We start from the raw sequence: 15,829 nt of genomic DNA, 5'->3' as shown, positions 1-15,829 counted from the left end.
AGGTTTTCCTGTTTCCTCCCCTCCTCATCTCAGAGGGGAGAACAATTCAAAGTGGTGTGTGTGTGTGTGTGTGTGTGTGTGTGTGTGTGTGTGTGCGCAAAAATGGAGTCCTGTTTATACTGAAAATATAATACCGGCACAAAATGAAGGAAATAGTGAAGCTGAATAGGGAAATTCTCCCCCATTTCTAGATAGTGGTAAACACACACACACACACACACACACACACACACACACACACACACATGCAACTCAAAGTCCAGAGAGAAAAGGCAAGGTATTGGCACTCCTCTGAAGCATTTCCAGACATTTATCATTCTAGCAGAGGAAGTGGAACATCGAATGTGAGAAGCCCCTGTCTGCATTCCTTGCACTTATTCAGCAACATCTTCTTAGCACCATGTTTCTAGTTAAAAGAAGAAGAAGAACTGGAGGCAAAAGTAGGAACCACTTCATCTATATGGTATCTCCTTTTCTGAAACCCAGCACATCAGCCGCACCACTGCATTGTCAGTGGTTGGTTCTTAGCTTTTCAGTCTCCCATCATGACCCCCACAAGAGTCAGTGAAGAGTTACATCTCCGGAGAAGATGGTTCCATTAGTGCCAAAATCATGCAATTATGTCTGTTCTACTGAGTGTTAGGGAGATTTTTTTAAAAAGGAGGGGGGAGCTGGAAAATTATTTTACAATCTGTATTGCAAGCTCCGTAATGAATTCAAACTTTAATGACCTGTATTTTATTATATCTCATGGAATGTCTTGCTAGCAAGTGCTTGCTGTTAAATTAGGTGTTATCATTACCCAAGAAAGGTGCACAAAACATTGCAGCGATTAGCAACTGGGGACGCCAAAGGAAAAGAAAACTAGCTACACCTATGCAACTGAGTTCTCCCAAAGGAAACTTGAACCCGTAGCTGATCCAGCCATGCCTCTACCTGAACCACATCAGGTGACACATATGATGCCTAATGAAAGGCTTTAAATATATCTCCAAGACATTTCAGCATCCAGAAACATTTCCCCAGGCTTAGTGAAAGATATTGCAAACAAAGCACATTGTGTATTTATTTTCCCCAAGAAATGGGTAAGCTAATTTCAGTGCAGATAAGCTCTGTGTTGTCATGCTCCAACGTAGCTGGGAATGAAGCGTCTGCCTGGGGGACGAATGTAACCAGCAATACATCATGTTGGGCTTATCAGAAAATCATGTTCTACTTAGTGGATGCAAAGGGACGCCGCAGCTCTACATTTGGACTGATGCAGTTCAAAGGAAGAAGAGGATATACTATCTCATTTCCATGCTATCTTTATGGCTTGTATTTCAGGTAGGGAGGAGGTAAAGAGATTGGAAAATGGATCACTTGCTTGACATGATAGCCAGCCACTGAGCAGTGGAGATTTCAAAGAGAAAAACTTTGTGCCATATTCCTCTCTCATTTTTTAACCAAGAATGCCCCTGAAAATGACACCACATTGTGATGTAATGTTGTTCCCATTGGACCATTCTCTATTAAGAATGCAACATTGACCTAGGAGCAAAGCTCTTCTTAAAAAACAAACAAACAACAAAAAAGTGTATGAGAAATTTATTCCAAACCCTGAAGAGCATTAACATCTAAGGGAGTGTTCTTGCTTAACCTCCACACCCCAAATGCAAAAAATTAAGAAAAGATGGGGGAAAGAAATGGGGGGGGGGGAGAAAAGCCTGTGCCCAACACTATCATTAAAACATTAGGGGGGTGTATATCCTTACCCCCTAACAGGAGTGCTGCTGTTCAGGGTCCTGGCCAACCATGCTGTCTACTATAAGCTTTCCGTAACTCAAGTAGGCTTCCTTATCCTTTCCATTTCATGCCTTTCCTTCCCAAATACCACAGCATTCTCTGGCACCTCGTGTCCACTGAGCATGCTCAGTCCGCACTGGGCTGTTCGGGCGACAGGCAAATGCTGATACAGTTTCATTTCCCATTGGCTCCATGTTTGTCTCCTTTCTTGTTAGTACAGGGACACTGAGTTTGCCATGAGAGGGAATGTGGGGTTGTTACCAGCTGGTCAAATGGAAAGCACATGGAAAATTGATCTTTCACTCATAGAGTAATAAAGCGAACTGTCATGGATGCTTCAGCTGACATTCCTGCATTGCAGGAGGCTGGACAAGATGACCCTTTGGGGTCCCTTCCAACTCTACAATTCCATGATTCTACGTGGGGCTTGAACCCACAATCTTGAGATTAAGAGTCTCATGCCCTACTGACTGAGCTATATATAAATATGTAGGGCCCATCCTATTCTCTTGATTGTAATCTGTTTGAACTCCTCTTAATATTGTATTTTTAAATTGTTGTAATTTGCCCTGGCACCTTATGGTGAAGGGTGGGTAATAAATTATTATTCTTATTTATTAAAAGATAACTTTGCAGGTTCCTAAAACCAGGGCCCATTGAATCCTGCATCTCATTTCCCACAGCAGCCAGCCAGATGCCTCCAGAAGCAAGGCATGACAGCAACATCCTGTGGTTTTGCTCCCCAGCAAGTGGTATTTACTGGTATACTGCTCTTGGAGATGGGGGTTCCAATCAGCTTTGCCTAACACCTTGCTGACCTGTGCTCTGTAAGGGCTATAAGTTGCACCCAGAGCACTTCAACTGTGCCTGTGCTGCAGGTGCTATACATTCGATTGCTCAGGATGCAGAGCAAGTAGGTTTACCTTAATAGGTCTTCCATCCGGTGTAAGCACCTCCTCCGACAGCTCCATCATCTTCAGGGCCATCAGCGCGATGGGCTTTGCGTGATTTAGGTTCTGTCTGTGGAGCCCTGCTGCAACACAGTACGCATCACCTATTGTTTCCACCTGCAGCAATCAGACAAATCAAATGCAAAAATATATATGATAATGAGCCAGGAACTGGTACCATTAAGTCTCTGCAATCACTAAATGTTGCTTAAAAACATGTCAGCGCAACATCAATAAGATAAGCTATTAGACAACGGAGTATAATTACCCCCAAGTTTGCAAACAAGCACCATCAAATCCTGACATCTCATTGCGCAGTTGTTCATCATTAGTGAGTGCAAAATCATTAGAATTGAGGACAATCAAGTGGGTTGTAACAACACTGAACCATAAGAAAGTGGGTTTTTTTTCCTGGATCAGGGAGCCTACTGCAAATGTGCAGGTGGGGGAGGTGCTTCTGTAGTTTTTCCTCTTGTAGGATAATGATACCCTGTTTCCCTGAAAATAAGACCTCCCCCTAAAATAAGCCGTAGCAGGATTTCTAAGCATTTGCGCATACCCTGAAAATAAGACATAGTGATAGGCACAGTTCTGGAGGCGCCAAGGAAGAGGCTAGGCTGGACATGTAATTAAAAAATAAGACATCCCCTGAAAATAAGCCATACTGTGTCTTCTTGAGGAAAAATTAATATAAGACAGTGTCTTATTTTTGGAAAAACACGGTACCTATACAACCTGTACATCTTCTACACTAAAGCAATCTGACACTTACAAACTGAACATAGATAGAATTTCTCTCTCACAGCACTAAAATTCAGGGTCTCTGGTTAACAAGAACCCACAAATGCAGTTGCCATGAATGCCAGAGGAGCTGCCCCACCGAACTCTGGTGAGGGGCACTTCCCTCATCTCTAGCAACAGCAAGTGAGCTGGCAAGAATGATGCTCTGGTAGCCTTCAATGTTTCCTATTGTTTAGCTCATTGATACAAATTCTAAACATATGGAGATCCACAAAGCAGGAGACATCACTCTGAAGTAATATTTGGGGTGGGTGAATGGGACCAATTAACTTATCTTTGATAGTGAAGGAGAGAGAGAGAGAGAGAGAGAGAGAGAGAGAGAGAGAGAGAGAGAGAGAGAGAGAGAGAGAGAGAGAGAGAAGAGTATCCTGGATTGAACACACATCATATTGATGTTGTGGACTGGCTGGACCAACTGAGGAACCCCCAAGGGATGAAGCCTGGGGAGTGGTAACAAGATGACGATGAGTTGGTGAGAGGGAGAAGAGGGAGGAGGTGGTGTCGGAAGCTGAAGAGGCAACAGGGTTTAGTGAGCAGGGAGACTCTGTGGCAGAGAGAAGTCCAGAATCAGAAGCGGAAGTAGGAGAGGAGGGAAACCAAGAGACAGAGATGAGTCAGGCTGGTGAAGAATCGACAGTGTCTCCCCCTCCTGCTGCTACCAGCTTCCCTCTCCCCTGGTCTCCCAGAACCAGAAGAGGCATGTAGAGGGAGGAGCAAAGACAGTCATCCTGGCAGAGTCTCAGATTGCTTGGGAAGGACTCAGGAGAGGAAGCTGTGGGAAAGCAAGCATCTTCAGTCTCAACTGCCTCATAGGGGCACAACCTACCAAGAAGAGTTGCTGTGCTCATTAGGCCTGGCACTCCTGAGCAGATCTTGTTTCTTCTAATAAAATGTTCAATTCACTTACTCTGTGTGATTTATTGCTGACCCGTGCCAGACATCCCCTTCTAACATCTGAGGGCTTGCCGATTAGAGAGAACAGGGAGGAAAAGAACCATGTAGATGGAGACTAAATATTTATTTTCATTTTTAAAAATCTATTTTTATTAAAGATTTCTTGGTTTACAAATGTATGTGCAATGTCTCTTTTTTCAAGTTACATTTTCTACAGATCAGTTTCATTTGCTGAGACATTAGTGTTACATTTATGAGCGCCTAACTCAGGGCTCTCCAGATTGCTGCTTTTTCTGCAGGTGTATTCGGCAACATATCATTGGCACAATATCAGTGCATTGACGGTAGATAAAGTGGAGCATCCTTACATCATTCCCCTTTATTAGTTTTGCTATAATGCACTCCCACTGTAAACACATTATTGCTGTCTCGAGAGGGAACTCTTGCACAACAGTGGGACAGAACAACATCATCACTAGAACTTTTGATGTACACAAAATTTCAGGATGCCAGCGGGAATCCACGAGGCACACGCTGACTGGAAATGAAACGGGATGCCTATTGCAAAACTTCTGCAGGCACAAACAGTACTGAAAGCAGGTTTGCTCATAAGCGCCCCGATACCATCACCAGCACAAATCCTCGTGAATGCACAAGAAAAGGGGCGGGTTTTTTGGAAGGGTTTAAAACTGCAGACGAACAGAGGAAATGTTTTTGTGAAATGCTAACAATAACATTTGAAAGATCATCCTGCTTGTTCTCAGAGAAATGCAAAACATACATGACAGCTGGCAGAAGAACCACCTTTGTCAAGCAGATGCTTGATGGGTTTTACAGCCCGCTCTGCAAGTTTTGTCCCACTGAGTTCAGGTAACAGATGCTCAGGTAACAGTCTTAGAGGAAGACAACAAGGAGCCGATGTTTGTAGGCAGGAACAGAGGATGTTGCTTTAGAACTGGGGGCTGTCATGAGACATTCACATAGTTGCCTATGTATGCCCTAGGCACGGTTGCCATATCTTGAAGAGAAAAAAGAGAACTCCCTGAGTGACTGCCAGCCCAAGACAGGGAAAGTGGTGTGCGGGCATGTGGGACCGCTGCTGCCAAGCCTGCATGACTGTTTCCCCAGCTCGGATTGGCAGTGGCTATGATGTGCAGAGCAGCTGAAACCCAAAACCCACCCACCCCCAAAGCCCCCTCCAAATAAAATGTTGTTGTTTAGTCGTGTCCGACTCTTCGTGACCCCATAGACCAGAGCATGCCAGGCACTCCTGTCTTGCACTGCCTACCACAGTTTGGTCAGACTCATGCTGGTAGCTTTGAGAACACTGTCCAACCATCTCGTCCTCTGTTGTCCCCTTCTCCTTGTGCCCTCAATCTTTCCCAGCATCAGGATCTTTTCCAGGGAGTCTTCTCTTCTCATGAGGTGGCCAAAGTATTGGGGCCTCAGCTTCGGGATCTGTCCTTCCAGTGAGCACTCAGGGCTGAACAGTAAGAGCTGTTCGGCAGTGGAATTTGCTGTCAAGGAGTGTGGTGAAGTCTCCTTCTTTGGAGGTCTTTAAGCAGAGGCCTGACAGGCATATGTCAGGAATGCTTTGATGGTGTTTCCTGCTTGGCAGGGGGTTGGACTGGATGGCCCTTGTGGTCTCTTCCAACTCTATGATTGTATGATTTCCTTAAGAATGGATAGGTTTGATCTTCTTGCAGTCCATGGGACTAATACTCCCCCCCAAAAAAACCCCAGACTTCCTTTAAAATGTAAAAATCCGCCCAGGTGGGCATGTTGGCCCCACAAAAGAGGACATATCCAGGTTTTCCCGGACATATGGCAACCCTAGTCCTAACTCTCTGTCCCACTGACAGCACAAGACTGCGAGCTGAGTAGTTGAACCCCAATGAATTTTAAAGCACCATCACTTGTTGACCACAGATATATCTGGTGCCCAAGAAAATGAATAAGGGAATTTGTTTTAGAATGAAGGATATGTTGTTTTTCTAATGTTGATGCATAAAAGAAAGATAAAAACAGAAACCTCAGGCATGAGCTAGTGTTATATTAGAGGTGGAAGATAGGAAAATATCTTCTAACAAGCCTTACCAAGTGGCTATCTAGCTTAATACTGTCCACACTGATTGGCAGCCGCTCTCCAGGGTTTCAGACAGGAATCTCTTGCCACCATACTGGAAATGCTGGGGACTGAACCAGGGGCATCACGAACAGGAAATGCTCCACCACTCAGCTATGATCCTTCCACTTGTGGAAGAGATGTCTTGTGTCAAATAGTAGCATTTCCAATTGTTGCTCTCTGGACTCTCTCCTCCGCTTCCCCTCCTTTCTTTTGCTTTAAAACACTGGCTTGAAATAAGCATCAAAATGTGATCACAGGGGGTCACACTTACGGCTTGTCTGATGCATGCCTTTCGCGGGGAAAATCAGACAAGCCCGGTGCACTGAAAAGAGCAGCTGCAGAGGGAATATGCTGCTATTCTGGCCTGGCTTCTCACAGCAGGATCCCTGTAAAAGCTTAATAGGCAATTTGGATTATAACTGTTGCAGCTGAGGACTCGTCACTATTCTCCACCCCCACCCCACCCCAAAATGAACAAGCTTGCAACGTCTCTCTCAATCCAAGCTTAAATCCCACCAATGCTATAAAATTCAACAATGTAAAAGAGGGGAAATCGCCTTTTATTGGAGGAGGGGTAGAGCGGACACACACTGCCCACTTCACAATTCAGTATCTAAGCTTCTTCCGATTACAGGGCAAAGATTTGAGGTTGATTCTAGAACAACGTGGACATTTGACTCCAGGTCGCAAATTTAAGAAATGCTGCATTTTGCATTTCCAGTTAATCTTGAATTATTTTAATTATTGCTCCATCATTGTGCACACTGCTTTACAAAGTAATGTAACCAAAAAGCACAGGAAATGCAAAAATCCATAGTAGGACAATCCCACTACCTTGTTTCTCCAAAAATAAGACACCGTCTTATATTTATTTTTCTTAAAACAAACAAACAAACACAGTGGCTTATTTTCAGGGGATGTCTTATTTTTTATTACATGTCCAGCCTAGCCTCTTCCTTGGAGCCCTCCAGAACTGCGCCTATCACTATGTCTTATTTTTCGGGGTATGGCTTATATTGTGCAAATTCTTAGAAATCCTGCTACGGCTTATTTTATGGTTATGTCTTATGTCTTATGTCTTATTTTCTCCCTAGTGTGTGGTGTGATGCCTAACCAGGCTGCTTCTCGATACCAGCTGTGCCTTTTAGAGGACCTGGAATGGTGGAAGCAAAGAAAGTGAGGAAGCTTAAGGGACTTCAGGTGAGTCTGCAGTCCAAGGTAGGGAAGGCTAGGCTGGGTTGAGCTGAATAATTCCCGGCTGTAACTCAAGATGATTCAGTTGCTGTACAGGAAAGCACACATATGCAAGAGTTACAGCTATAGGGACTAGAAAGCTAAAGAAAGGTGGGGAAGGCAAAGCTGATTTGATACCAGGGAGCTGTCCACAGTGCTGAAGAAGGTTTGCTGGCACTTAGAGCACTTCCTATGTTCTTAATGGAGTGAACTTGAGAGCTGCACCACTAACAGTTATTTCAGTTGCACACACAGCCTGTGGTTTATTGGTTATTCATAAGTGCATGTATTGATTCCTCCCACCCATCAACCCCAGTTTGTTTCCAAGATGGTTGTTGGTATCTACAGTTGTTGCCTAGTGCTGACTTAACAACCCATGGAAGACAATCTCACTCGGCTACAAATGATCACCAAAGGAGGAGGAGGAGAAGAAGAGGAACCCATGAACCCATCGCCCCCCAAACACAGCTTCTGAAAGGCCCATTTTTTAACATAATGGGAGCTCCTCTCTTTTATCACACAAACACATAAGTACCCTTGTAAGAGCCTTTGGTGTCCTTGTGGGGATGTTAGCAGAATCAACTCAATGAATTAGCCAAACCTACATACTGTTGCAAAATTGTTGGCAAGTGTACATCTTTTTTTTATTATTCCACTTCAATAACCTTTGATTAAAATGGATTGGGCAGTGGGAGTAAAGAGAAAGCATTTGTTCTAGTTCACTCTGAGCTGATCAACAAGTTCTATAGTTTCATGAGTATCTGCTAAAATGAATCCACTCGCTGCATTTCAGCTTACAGATATGTGTATGTATTATTGTATTGTTTATACAATATGTTTATGTTAACCGCTCTCAGCCCGGCTCCAGCCAGGGAGGGTGGGGTAAAAATAAAATATTATTATTGTTGTTGTTGTTGTTATTATTATTATTATTATTATTATTATATACAAAGCATATGTTATGTATAATTCTACACACACACACACACACAGAGAGAGAGAGAGAAATGAAGTTTGCATTTAAAGATCAGTATTTATTGCTGCAACTGAGATTGCTCTGCTCTCCCAAATAAAAATATTCAAGAAGCAATGCAAATCCCACACCTCAATAGTCCTCCCTCCAGTTAATGCTGAGAGAAAATGTCCACCCCTGTGCTATGTCATTTGCAAGCTGTAAAAGGGCCCAACCTTTAGCCAGATTTTCTAGACAGGGACTGAATGTGCAGAATGGGGTGTGAAGCTCAATATATCCCAGAGTTGCCATATCCCTTTCCTCACAAGCCCTTTGAAGCAACAATTTAGTGTGTTGCATCCAATATTAGTTCTACTCATGGTAGACCCATTGGAACTGATGGATACAGCTAATTTAGAGCCATTAATTTCAATGGGTCTACTCAGAGTAAGATTTAGTTGGCTACAATCAATTGTTCTTAGGCATTCCCTAAGCCATATCTCAAACCCAGGTAATATACATTTTCTACCCCTCCTCTATCTGTGTTTTATTTTTCTATTCTCACATTCATTTTTATTCACCATATCCATTATTTTTATTGTATTCTGTAGGTGTTTATGCCAATAAACCTTTGACTAAAAAAAAAGAAAGTCAGACCATGGATTTAGACAAAAAACATTCTGGAAACTAGTGAAACTCACAAAAGACCAGTTACAGGTAGGTAGCCGTGTTGGTCTGAGTCGAAGCAAAATGAAAAAAAATTCCTTCAGTAGCACCTTAAAGACCAACTAAGTTTATATTTTAAAATATAAACTTAGTTGGTCTTTAAGGTGCTACTGAAGGAATTTTTTTTATTTTGTCACAAAAGACCAGTTTCACATGTTCCTGGCAACTAGCTAATGCCTGACAGAAGACATGCTGCTGAATTCTGGGCCAACTGTATGTTAGTCTTCTAGGCTGTCACTACAAAGCACATTGCAGCAGCAGCCAAGCCAAGATGTTACCATAGCATCCGTGACAACTGCCACATTAATTTTAAGGCAAAACAGATGGGTGCCAATAACAAAGTTAGTATGAAATCTGACAGATCTTCCTTTCCCCTCCTGCACATTCCTTTCCGTGGCATACAGACCAGACCGAGTAGGGGGCTTCTTCCCCCTTACACCATTGGTTCAAAACTATCCTTAGCCATGCCATGGTTTGGCTTAGCATGAGAGTAGATTGCAGGTCTCTTTCCTGGCTGTTTTGTTGCTGTGCCAAACTGAGCTAAGTCATGATTTGGCTTAGTGTGCAGTCTGAACCTGAGCTTGTGATTTTGTTCTCTCCAGACTAAACGCAAGCTATAAACCAAGAGCAAAATTCTTCCCCCAGAGCCTGCATGCTCACACTAAGCAATGGTTTGTCTTCGCATGATGTGTGAACCAGACCTATAGCAATAGGAACATTTAGCACGTGAATGTAGAGGCGCGCACACACACACACACACACACAACACACATTCCCCATTGAAAAAGAAGAGTATGAACCTCAGCAAAATAAAAAAAAAATAGTTCTAGATGTTGTGATCTTGTATCTTAGGACAACCTTATGCCTGATAGTTTTTATAGACAGGACTGCTGTTTGACGCTGCTGTACCTCTGCTTCCCTGCCAATCAAACTGTAGGAAGCTCTCTGCCTTGATTTCAGAGATTTCTTTAGCCTTTGCTGGAGACTGCCAATAAAACAACCCCTCCCTGCCTTCATCCTGTTGTATCCCTTTTATCTATTTTGTCTAAAAGCAACGTACAGGGGACTGACAGAAAAGCAAAAGTGACTCAGAACATGAAGACTTGTGCTGGCTTTGTGTTGGTGCAGCGATCCTCACCTCTTTGGGAGATTATTATTTTTTAGCCTGGGGTATTTTATCATCCACCTTCCTCCAACCACAGTGAAGAAAAGGCCTCACTAGCCAGAGATTAACTTGCCCCGGTGAGTCCTGAAAATGAGATGAATAGGGCTGGGCAATATATCAATGTTGTTGTTGTTGTTTAGTCGTTTAGTCATGTCCGACTCTTCGTGACCCCATGGACATAGCATGCCAGGCACTCCTGTCTTCCACTGCCTCCCGCAGTTTGGTCAAACTCATGTTCGTAGCTTCGAGAACACTGTCCAACCATCTTGTCCTCTGTCGTCCCCTTCTCCTAGTGCCCTCAATCTTTCCCAACATCAGGGTCTTTTCCAAGGATTCTTCTCTTCTCATGAGGTGGCCAAAGTATTGGAGCCTCAGCTTCACGATCTGTCCTTCCAGGGAGCACTCAGGGCTGATTTCCTTCAGACTGGATAGGTTTGATCTTCTTGCAGTCCATGGGACTCTCAAGAGTCTCCTCCAGCACCATAATTCAAAAGCATCAAGTCTTCGACGATCAGCCTTCTTTATGGTCCAGCTCTCACTTCCATACATCACTACTTTCAATATATCAATATATATCACTATATTGCCCCAAACCGGTTTGCAGTTTATGTCGTGGTATCAGTTTCATAGTTTTTGACCTGGCAATATATTGTGAATCATGGTGTGGGTGGGTGGGTGTGGTGCGCGTTATGAAAAAATCACAAGGTGGGGAAAACCGTGAAGCCATCCAATGTCTAATTAATAATAATAATAATAATAATAATAATAATTCCTTTTAAAAAAGAAGAAGCTATCAGGAGACTTTCACACATATCTCCAGCATGCTACCTAGTTTGGCACTAAAAAGGATGTACTCTTTAACATACTTAACTGGAAGTCCCACAAAAATAAATGGGACCTGCCTTCAAGCAAATGTGCTTAAGACTTGTGTTTAAGTGCTCCTCTGTATTACTGCTTTCATTTAAAATGGATGACAACTGTTACATTCCTTTTAATATGTGCCATTTTTATCTTCTCTCCCAAAATGCTTTATGAATTAAATATAGGGAAGAAGATTAAAAGGGGAGAAATAAAGAGGCAGATTTTTTTTTAATAAAAAAAAAGGTTTCACAAGCAAGGGTAAAAAGAAAGAATTTCCAGGAAGAACTCAGGATAGATTGAGAGTTGATTAGATACAAGAAAGCTATTCCTGGAGAAGAGGAGAAAGATACATTTCTGTTTGAGAGTCTGTCTGGGATTACCTAAAAAACAGATTAGATAAGGGGACAGCTAGGCTAAAGCTCCATCGATCCTCAGAGCTAAATTTAAAATAAAGAAGCACCTTGAAAATATCTCATTCAAGACAGTCCTATGATTTTAACAACAACTTGACAACTTGATTTGGTAAAGATATTTGTGCATGCCCATTTGCAAGGCAAAGCTATGCACCATGTGACCCAACAAGCCAAACCAGGGATACTGCCGTCTTAACAGACCATGAGCTTGAATGTCTTGCGATAGGAAGCCAAAGTTCAATACCTCCATTTCCATATTTGGCAAATGCTTTTAGGGCTTTCAGAATATTTTAGTAGTTCCACTCACTGCTTTATCTTTTGTTGTTTTTGTGGGGTGTTTTTAATTTGATACGCCACTTGCCATGTTCTTTATTCCCGTTTGTTGTGCAATCAGCATTGAGGCACTTCTCAAAAGGCACATTACAAATCCTACAGACAGGGAAGAGTGCAGTGCTTCCCCTTCCCAACCCTTTGATGCTGGTGGCTGTGAAGGGGTTAAGAGTGCGCTGCAAGTGGAAGGCCAGGGTGGAGGCTCTGAGCTCTACTGCAGCAGAAGCCCTGAGCTTTGCCCAAGTGGGCAAGAGGTTACCACTGGTTAGTTCTCCAGTTGACGCCAGCCAGGAGAATGCATCAGACCAGAGTGTTTCAGGGTGCCAGGGGGATTTGGTATCCACTGTCTCCAAACCCTTGGGGGCCCTGATCCTCTAGTCCCTCCGCTGTGCTTACCTGGAGCAGGTGCAGTGAAACCAGAAAGCACTCCACACCTTTCACCACAGGCACTGCAAATGGCAGCCTAGACTTCCTACTCCTGTGTAACAGCGCAACCCTAAGCACATCTCCTCAGAAGCTAGTCCTACTGAGTTCTATAGGGCCTACTTCCAGAAAAACGGGTGCAGAATGTCAGTAAATGTATAAGCCACATCCACATGTGTTTCTACATGCCAAGAAAAATCCAGTCGTGGCCATTACTTGCAAGAGTCTTCATAGCATGCAAACCAGTGGCTAATCGCATCAATTCAACTCTTTGAAAGTTTATACTCGTTTACGTACATTCTCCTTTATTCACACTCAATTATGCTTCATATTCTCATGCTCAGGGAGCTCTAATTATATTCTTTGCCATACTCAGCTTATGCTTCTAATAATACTCAGGCCCAGGAAAGTAGATTAATACTCATATTCAACCACACAAAGAGAAACCTACATCATTTTTACTTCTGTGTTGGTAGTGGGAAAGAGATCTGGATTTGGCTGCTGATCCAAATCTAGAGACAGATATGACTGCTCCCCACATCAAATGGGGTCACACGGAGCCCCCAGATCCCAGTGTGGTTCCCGGTAGTATGGGCTGGCTTTGCCCTCCCCAGGCTGGATACCTGGGGAGGTGTTGCCAGGGGATCAGCCAGGTAGGGGGAAGGACTGCCTTGCCCACACAACCTTTAGTCTATCTTCCTAAACGGGGTGGGGGGGCATGAAGCGGTGACTGAGCCAAGGTCATCTGAAAAACCAAGCACAAGACACCTGAAACTTAATAAAGTTGTGGCCAATTTTAATCCCATAGCACGTTGTATTGAGTCATTATTCCGCTCTGGGGTCGCCTGGGGTTAGGGGGACTCCACCTGTCCATGAAATGCATGTATCTTAAATCTTCTGCAGGCCTTCATTTTCCTGCAGTTTCTTTCTCCGTGCAAAACCTGGTGCTCCTTCTTCCAGCAGCGTAGCAATGCTGCATCCACAAGGGAGCCGGCTTTTGAAAACCAGCCTACGTGAGCAGCACACAGTCCACAGGTTGGTGGGAAACCATTCCCACCCAAGCGAACAGGAAGAGATTCCAAATGGCAACCCATCCATCTGCTTAAATGTGTGCTCTTCTGAGGGCTTCCTCCCCCCTGCAAATCCCAGTTCCTTCCCCAAGAGTCTAATTATGAAGCAATTGCTTTCGTGAGCCCTACAGGCATTTAAACTCTCTCTCTCTCTCCCTCTCTCTCTCTCCCTCTCTCTCTCTCTCTCTCTCTGATCTTTCACACTGGCAAGCCCAGGAAAGCACTGGTACTAACTTCTTTCTACCACCTCTGCTTAGCAGTCAGGGCAGGAAGCCTCGAGAACCCAGGATAAAGGGAAATTCTGACGAGAACAATGTGTTGAGCCATAGACAGCTATTTTCAAGGGAATGGAAAGAAGCAATCAATTCTCGACATGTACTCTCTCTACCTGATATTAAATGACATTTTGTCATTTCCCCCCCCCCTCCAAGTAAAAAAACAAAAACCAAACACAAGACTTTACAGCGCTGGCAGTCTAAAACCTCAACTATATAAAAAACAAAACACATGGGAACAATTTTTCAAAAGTGCACAGGAATCATGAATCAAAGCAAGCGCCTTTGAAATTGACTGGACTTGCTTTTAAGTAGGCATGCATAAGATCGGGCTGCTAGGCTCAGTAGGTTCAACTGAAATATGCAGTTCGGTGCATATGATGAGGGTGTGTGAGCCACAGTTTTATCAGTCATAAATGGAATATGGATCTCCATGTCACCAGAGAGAGAAGCATCAGAGAATCATAGAGTTGGAAGGGACCCTGGAGTCATCTAATCCAACCCCCTGCAATGCAGGAATCTCAACACGTGGGGCCTCATCCAATCCGAAACCATACCATCCCCTGCTTAGCTTTGCAAACATAAAAAAGGTAAAGGGACCCCTGACCTACTAGCCATTTTATTGCTGCACCAGTAGGGTCCATCATACATAAATTCCTTTTAAAACCAAAGAGGCTGCAAGCCTTCCCCCAGGGTGAATCTGTCAATTCCAGATTCTCAATTTTCCAACAGTAAATTCAGTTCTACACGTTTCTGAATCAGTTTATGATAAACGTCCTTTTGGAAATTTATTGGTGTACCAATTCTCCTAGTATATAGTGCACAATTTTATATGTAATGTCCCGTAATATACATGCTTTTGAAAGCAATCTTCCCCTAGCCTATTTTGTATGTGATTTACACCAACACATGCATTTTTATGCACATTACTTGGCTAGAGAACCAACTGCGTTGCAAAATTCGGAGCTGGCTCTTTTCTTGGTAAGGCTTCTAGGTGAATTCCTTTTTTAATCTTTGCAGCAACATGCCGGCTGCTTTGGTGGCATTTCTGCCGATCAAAGGGCTCGTGAAAGCACATAAGCCTTGATGAATATAAAGTAAAACAACTTAAGTTGTCAAGCCTATTTATTCAATCAGATTTGGTTATCAGATTTACATCGTGCCCATTCACTGAGCGGTTTAGAGTGGTATACACAGGATCTTATTACTGTATTCTCAGAAAAGACTGCTTGAGGGAAGATAACCCGAAAGAAAGGGTGATTTGCTCAAAGTCAATCAGTGAATGTCATTGCTGAGCAGGGGTTTGGTCTCTCTAGCTGAAACCTTGGCCTTTTAATTTCCAAGTACAAAATTTGTAATTTTGGTGGGATATAACCCGCCTAAGATTGTGCAAATATTCATCTTTTACAATCCAGCTCAGGTCATTGTCTCCTTGGCTTTGTCTGCTTCTGCACTGACCCACCCCATCAGGTTGTGAAGATGATGCTCAAACTAGCCAGGAATAGAGATATTTGTCTGAGGGCTTATCCACACTTCCTGCTTGCTCCCGGGGAAAACTGCTCTTTAGAGTGCAATTGGAGCAAACAGCAATTCAATTTTTTTCTGGATCAACATTTGCTCCGATTTAGAGCGGAAGTGTGTGTTTTCCCTGGGAAAGGAATGTGGCAAGTGGGGAACCACTTGGGTGTCAAGCAGAAAACCTCTCAGACCTGTACTTTCTAGGCACGGGACAAGTGAAAGTGTGGACCAGCCCTCAGTCAGCACAAGTTGCTTACCTGCCACTATTGAGGTCTAGGAGAGCTGCCGCCACCTTGCTACTGCAG

At 43.5% G+C, this 15,829-nt stretch overlaps 1 protein-coding gene across 2 annotated transcripts in view; it reads right to left on the bottom strand.

Moving 5' to 3' along the window:
- Positions 1 to 15,829, bottom strand: part of GUCY1A2 (guanylate cyclase 1 soluble subunit alpha 2) — a 182,191-nt gene that overhangs the window by 54,996 nt on the left and 111,366 nt on the right. For both annotated transcript variants that reach the window (XM_060273854.1, XM_035114362.2), the window contains exon 6: positions 2,709 to 2,852. In XM_060273854.1, coding sequence (XP_060129837.1) covers positions 2,709 to 2,852 — 144 coding nt within the window. The remainder of the gene's footprint in view (positions 1 to 2,708; positions 2,853 to 15,829) is intronic.

This window comes from Zootoca vivipara, chromosome 4 (assembly GCF_963506605.1).
Source record: "Zootoca vivipara chromosome 4, rZooViv1.1, whole genome shotgun sequence".
NCBI lineage: Eukaryota > Metazoa > Chordata > Lepidosauria > Squamata > Lacertidae > Zootoca > Zootoca vivipara.
This window is presented reverse-complemented; position numbering and strand designations above follow the sequence as displayed.